General features: G+C 41.4%; 1 protein-coding gene across 1 annotated transcript; it reads right to left on the reverse strand.

Annotated features, from left to right (window-relative positions):
• Window positions 1-791: 791 nt before the first annotated feature.
• Window positions 792-7,030, reverse strand: irx4a (iroquois homeobox 4a). Its single transcript, XM_044033385.1, has 5 exons — window positions 6,752-7,030; window positions 5,526-5,777; window positions 4,665-4,771; window positions 2,956-3,266; window positions 792-2,015 (listed from the first exon to the last, which is right to left on the reverse strand). Exons 1-5 carry the CDS (start codon window positions 6,794-6,796, stop codon window positions 1,270-1,272), a joined length of 1,461 nt encoding a protein of 486 aa, XP_043889320.1. The 5' UTR covers window positions 6,797-7,030; the 3' UTR covers window positions 792-1,269.
• Between the last annotated feature and the right edge of the window lie 307 nt (window positions 7,031-7,337).

Consider the following 7,337-nt stretch of genomic DNA (forward strand, 5'->3'; position numbering starts at 1 on the left):
GACAGACTTAGTCCCCCGAGAGCTCCACTTTCGCCATTACTGTCAAGTACCCTTGACTCCTTTCGTTTTGCCCTTTTATCTACAACAACTAATTCGAGTTCCTTTGCCCTTTTCACTTTTAGACGTCGCGAGGGCCTCTCCCGTAAAGCCCTTTCACTTTTCAGCAGAGGAATCAGCATCCAGGCAGGTTTTTCTTTTTTTCCCCCCTCTCTCTGAGTATAGGACCCACGTTTCTTGGAAATTGAGGGGTTAGTGTCAAAACGAAAACTCCTCACTTCAGATGATTTCGCAGGGGCTCCGCTTTTGAACCCATTAATGGACGTATGTGGCGAATAACTTACCCTTTTGACAGCTGCATCATGGGCGGTGTTGAGATGTTTCGATAATATTATCAGAGAGCACGGAGGGGAAATCAATAGCCTGACATAAAATATGACTGCGAACATCCCAATTACAGCCTGTTTAGAGGGAATTAATGAGGCAGATCTTAGTTGCTGATATTGCTCTGTCTTGAGGCTTGGGCATGCCTCATTTTCTCGCTGTCACCAAAGCAGGGAGAATACTTTCTGGGTGGGGGTGGGTTGTAAATGATACATTACGCCTCTTTGAACTGGTTAAAAATGAGTCGAAGTGATAAAACTTACTTTACCGTTGCAAACTGCAGCACGTGATTTTATTTGTTTATGTATAAAAAACAAAACCAAAACTCGATGATAAAAAGTGGCGAGGCCTGTGTTTCAGCACCATGGACAGCATCTCTTGCCATGAACCCAACATTACACGCGCCCCTCTGAAGCCGACTGCTTTTATTTTCAGTGAACAAAGTTGAAACGCTCTCGCATCCACTTCGTGGCAGAGCTGTGCATTTTGTGAGACTTGTTTTTTTTTTCATTTAATAGTGATACTCAATCGATGAGACCTAAATAATATTCAATTACACTTGCATGCGCATAGTAAAGAAAAAATAAAAACTCGAAACAAAAAAAAAACTGTAAACATTAGGCCTATTTTTCTCAAAGATGTAAACTTTTTTTTATATATACATTTCGATGACTTTTGTGCGTGCGTTGAATCAAAGAAGCCAAACTGATCCGGGTATTTCACTTGTGTAACGCTATAGTAACAGTATACATAGCTACAATTGCTTTAAAAAAAACAACAACAACAAATTAAAACAAAATGAGGGGGCATGAAGACTTAATAAGCTTTACCACCAGTCAGTCACAACAAGTCTTCCTCGTTTTGCATTAATTGCGTCATTTGGTTTTGTTAGGAGCAGAAAAGTTTGTTGATGGTTTTGGGGAAACTCATGGCATTGTCTTTGGAGTCTTGATGTTGCTGCTGCTGCTGTTGCTGCTGTTGCTGCTGCTGCTGCTGCTGCAGGACCGCCGCGCTCCTCTCTGCCTCCAGAATGGCGCCTTTAGTGTTCGTGGTCCAAGAGACGGTGGTGTTGGTCAGGGCCTGGCTCAAAGTGCTGTGCCTGAACAAGGGGTCGTGGAAAACCCCGTCCACCCAGTTTCTCAGGGTCGTGACCGGCGAATCCTGCCTGTTGTCCAGGCCGGTCACAGGTGAGGTAGCGGCGGGGGAAGGGGTGAGGGAGGAGGGCGGCGCCTGGCATCTCAGCATACAGGACGGGTACTCAGTCTGGTTCAGGGATGTCGCAGTCTGGGCCAAAGACCAGATTCGAGGTTTGCCGTCTAGTATCTGATGCCCCTGTTGCTGCTGCTGGTTATAACACGCCTTGGCCTGCGATCTGCTGTCCACCTGGAAATCATCTGGGTTCGTTTTGAGGCAACTTTTGCTCAAGTCCTGTTCCCCTCCCAGAGAAACGGGGATGGAGATTTTCAGAGACGAGTCCTTGATGAGGTGCTCAGTGGGGCAGTCGGCTGTCGTTGACATGTGTGTGTTCATATGGTATCGGTGCTTCAGCTCACACTCGGAGCTCTCTGACTCCAGCGTGTCGAAGTCGTCCAAGTCGCTCAGCTGCAGGTCCTTATCAGGCCGACTTCTGCTCTCTGGGGGAGAGAGGACAGAGACAGCAGACATGTCAGTGAGAGAGTTTGTGACAGGTGGATGAGATCTGATCCAGCACAGTCTCCCGAGAAATCAAATTGTGAATCATGCCTTTTAAAATAACTGCTCGATTCGGTCTCAGTTGCACATGAGCATGCAGATTGAGTGCTGCTGTTTTAGAATGATCAGAATTATTATTTGTATATAAAGAGTCAACAGCTTGTGAAAGTGACTGATGCCTGTTCACTTTCCAAGGCACAAATGTAAAATGTTGATAAATATATTATGTCAGGCCTGTGCATATAATGTTAACAATTTAACACTGGTGAACAGTAAGTATTTTGAATAAAGTGCAAATAATATATATATATATATATATATATATATATATATATACACTCAAACTGCAATGTCTGAGTTCAATTAGTTTCTAATTGTCATCACTGATAACACCATCACAGATAAAAACAAATTTAAAAAATATACTTGAAATTATAAGATTTACATATTTCTAATATGGAAATCACACCTATACTTTTTTGAAATGTAACAAATTGATTAACAAATAAACAAATAAAATGCTGCTGTTACGAGTATAGTTGTCATTATATTTCAATGACATGTAGATATTATTTTCCTTTTTTATCACATTCATCGTAATGTCAGAATGTACTCCCAAATAAAACTAAAATGCCACAGTAATAAAAAGTGGCCATCATTCTATAATTGTTATGACAAGATATAATAAGATAATATTAAACATTCATTCAGGCTTGTTGTACCACAATAAACACCCCTAGAAGTGAACATATATTTATTTTTACTGTATCTCATCATCACTGCTCCTGCATGACCTTAATCTTAAAGGTGTGTTTATTATGGCACAAGCACAACAAACGCTTCACACTTTTTACTCTGCAACAACTGCATTTTGAAACTAACCATCCTCATTGTTTTCACTTTTTATCTGCTCCTCCTGAGACCCGTCCTCATCCTCATCATATCTCTTCTCCTCTGAGCCCTTGTTTCTGGGCGGCCATGTCATCTTGTTCTCCTTCTTGAGCCTCCTCCTGGCATTTGCGAACCAGGTGGAGACCTGCGTCAGGGTCATCTTGGTGATGATGGCCAGCATGATCTTCTCGCCTTTTGTTGGGTACGGGTTCTTCCTGTGCTCCTGCAGCCAGGCCTTCAGCGTGCTGGTCGTCTCCCGTGTGGCGTTCTTCCTCCTCGTTCCCCCGTCCATTGAACCATATCTGTAAACAAGGAGAACACAAACAACCTGGTAATGAGAGCGTACATATGATGTGTGATGCTTGTTCCATGTACTTTATTGTGTGTCGCTCTGGCACTTTGTACCCCTGTCCTGACAACCATGACAGAGCAACCTACTTTTGATAATACTCATAAAATGATGCATAACATGCTTTAAAAGCTTCAAAGTCACCATCTGAAACAAAAGGTAAACACCATAATCACATTACATGTGAAATTGAAAAACAAGCCTCTTAAAACACAGTGTGGTGCATATTCCTGAAAAATCAACATGGCCAAACAATGGTTTAAATACTGTAAACAGACATATGCTGTGGACCAGCTATGGCTTCAGTATCCAAGTTTAAAAAGGAAGAAAGATGGGGAGACTTTTGGTCCAAGACAACCCCCTCTAAAAATCCAGCACTGAAAGTTCCAAATAAATTAAATTTTTTTTATCATACCCTAAGAAAATATTGTCTCTTAAATCTGTAGCATTGCATGACTCCTTCCCTGCCGTCGCCATGTTCACACATATATCCCATGGACCCTGCATTTAAAATGCACAGTGTTGATTTTCAGTCAGCAGTGAGCTGTAAAATTCCTCTCAGGGGAGGCTTTTATGAGGCCTTTATTGCTCCGTATGGCTTAGTGCAGGTCAAGTACTGCTAAGGGAATCAAAAGGAGAGGAGCGCTGTACATTTCCTTACCCTGCGTTGTTCCCTTTCAGATAAAATAGACTGTAAAATTGCTTTATTGAGTGTAATGATGAGCCCTCAGGTAAAAGACGGTCGCAGACAGACTCTTATTCCTGTAGGCCTGCTTGTTTGTCTGCATGTTACTGATTCTGTTCTGCTTTAGATTCGGGCCTTTTGCTGTATGTGCACTTAGTATTCTGCCTGCTCACACTATTTGGACTGATTGTGTTTGTTTTTTTTGTTTGATGTGAACTCTTCTTTAGCTATAAGACTAATCAATAAAACATTGAGTTTTTCACAGTTTTGTTTGCACTGTTTTTTTTTTAAGTTGAAAAGAGATTACTGATTGATAATCAACATGATCAGTTACCATAATCATCCATGAGTTACTTTTTCACTGCAATAAGGATGCCATCTATTTATCGGGAAGACCTTTTAATATGGCAGGAATGGTCTTCAGTAAGGGGAGGTCTTGATCTCTCAGGGACAATTGATTTATTGTAATTTTTGGAAAACTACAATGCTGTACAATTTACCCAGAGTTAGCTTTTCCTTGATTTTTACTCACTTCCTGCTTTTGTTACAAACTCAAAGTAATATTATTTCTGAGTGAAGGTATCACTTACAGTTGCAGAGTTTGTGATGTTTGGCTTCTTAGAGAAACAAAAAAAAACAAAACACATAGTGATACAAGGAACATACCTGTCATACTGATACTGCCCCAGCGTGGGATCATAAGGGTAGTAGGCTGTTGCCTGTGTTATTCCAGCATGTGCAGAAGCATTGGCATCTTTAGTATCAAATGTGCCCTGTAATCAAAAGACAAGTGTTTAACAGAGTGAGTGACACAGATAGGAAGCTCAACCAAGTGACTCACAAGAAAACCAGTTATCCTGGGTGTGTTTTTGAAGTTATCTTACTGTTTTTTCTGGCTGTAACAAGAAAGAAAAACTACACTAACTATGCCACAAGGATACATCTTGTCCATGGTGTGTCCAGTATAAACTGACACAGAGAGACACAAGTGTTTGAATTGCTTTTAAAGAAAAGTAATTCACAAATAGCACGTTGTTGATAATATTTTCTGTAATACAACACATATTTCTTTATGTCTGAAAAAGCTATTCTGAATCAACTTATCATTTTCTTCAGCATCCTGACTATATATATATATATATACTGCATATAAAGAAAACATTGTTGGAATTGTTTGTCTGTCAAAAATACATTTTCATAAACGTTTGTTAATTTAATAAACATTGTCTTTATGTTTGAACATTTGGTTTGTTTTCGTTTAAAGTCAAGAGTTGTTTTTCCTCCAGAAGAATAGCCTGTACACCTGAGCATATCTGGCTTTGCTGACACACAGTTTCATGTATTAAAGACGACTTGGCTTGAAAGGTGATGTGGGAATATAAATCATGTAGGCTACAGCAAAGGTCTGGTAATATTGCGGCGTAATGTATTAAAACGAGGGGAGCTGAGGTGCGCAGAGCTGGCTCAAGTCTCAGCACCCTGCGGCTCCATTAATCAATGACAAGAGGGACCAGATGAAGGACTTACCAGCGAGTAGAAAGCCGAGGCGTCCGTGCCGTATGTAACGTAATTCCCATAGCTTTGGCCGCCGGTGTAGGGGCTCCCGTACACACCGAGCGCGGCGGCTGAGCTGAGTTCATGCCTCGCCGTGGCCAGCAGCCGGCTCTCGTACACGGGACAGTAGACTGGTGTCTGCCCGGACGCCGCTACCCCGGAGTCGGCTATGGATCTGCCGGTGGACTCGCAGCAAGTGGTCAAAGAGTTGGTTGTCATCAGAAACTACAGGGTGGAAACCGAGAGAGAATTATCTTTTTTATATATACATTATATGTATATATATATATATATATATGTATATATATGTTTCCTTTCCCAACACAATTTTGCTGATATCCATCTAACACTCGATGTATTCAATTGCAGTAACATCACATTCTAAACTTAAGCCACTGTTAATAACTTTTGCCTTTTTATGTAAAAGATAAATCGCCCTAATGAGATAAACTCAGACCTGCACCCTTCGCCAATAAGTTAAGTTGTATATCCGCAATATTACACACATTTTTAAACACGGTCTAAACAACACAACAGTTTGTTTATTTGCAAACAGGTGAACTCGTGCTTCTTCCGTGACACACGTTCATAAATAAAATACGCGACACATAACTCAAAACACTTGATATTTGATGATGGAAGAAGCGTCACATTCCTGTGATAAAGTGCGCGTCAAAGAGTGTCCACAACCATCCGTCTTTTGGTTTGGATCTACACATGCAGCTACATCACGTTGTCCCTAACATCGCCCTGTAGATAATCAATGTTAATCTCAAGTTATTTTTTTTTTTATGGCTCATAGCCAAAACAAAACAGCTGCTGGGTTATGGCGCACAAACACACACTCAGCGTGTGCAGAACAAGTTGGCATGTGCGTCCCAGCGCAAATAAACATATGGCTGACATTAGAGCGCGGCTATTATCTTGCAGAAATCAGCGAACGGGTGGTCGCGGGTCTCGCCGGTCTCTGGTTACCTTCTCCTTTACCGCCTCTTTATTTTATCTGTCACTGCAGGAGCGCAGGTATCCCTGGCTGTAACGCAATACCTTTCCGATAACCGAAATCAGCGTGGACGCATCTCGGATTCTTGCCCAAACGCGCGTAAAAGGCATCAAGCTCAAATCGATGAGATAATCAATCGGTGCAATATGAAAAAAACAAAACAATCAGCGAAGTCAAGAGAGCCGCATGCACTTACTTGTGGAGCAGACGAGTAGGGATATCCAAACTGTGGATATGACATGGTAGAGGAGTCCCCCAATATCCAGAAATGAAGCGAGACTGAAGGTCTCCACTCTCACGCAGGCTGTGGCTCTGTTTGACTGTACCAATTGATTGGTAAGCACTGGCTCCAAGGATGCTTATAGGGCGAAGCAGAGCAGCATGTTTAATTTGTGTAAAATGCCCCCCACTCAAACGCCTTTCTACGGGGGGGAAAAAAAATAATAAATAAATAAGTGAAGAAAAGCTTTCCTCCTTTTCTCCTCTAAAACCCACAGTCTGGCATAAATAAATGAATTAAGGCGACACGAGCCTTCTTTTGCCGAGAATAATCACTTTGCTGTGAGATACATATTTTTGCCTTATAAAAAAGTACTATAAAAGACGTCAGCAGCAGAGGCAGGTTGTTTTAAACGGCGGCGACTCTGACGTCAGAAATTTCCCACTCTAAAAATGCCCGGACTGTAACTTTGATTATGCATTTTTTTTTTTCACTGCCAGGATGACGACAAAAACAAAAAAGGGAAGGATTCAACAAGAAAAAAAAATTGAAGGAATGAAAG

The sequence above is a fragment of the Solea senegalensis genome, linkage group LG9, assembly GCF_019176455.1.
Source record: "Solea senegalensis isolate Sse05_10M linkage group LG9, IFAPA_SoseM_1, whole genome shotgun sequence".
Taxonomy (NCBI): domain Eukaryota; kingdom Metazoa; phylum Chordata; class Actinopteri; order Pleuronectiformes; family Soleidae; genus Solea; species Solea senegalensis.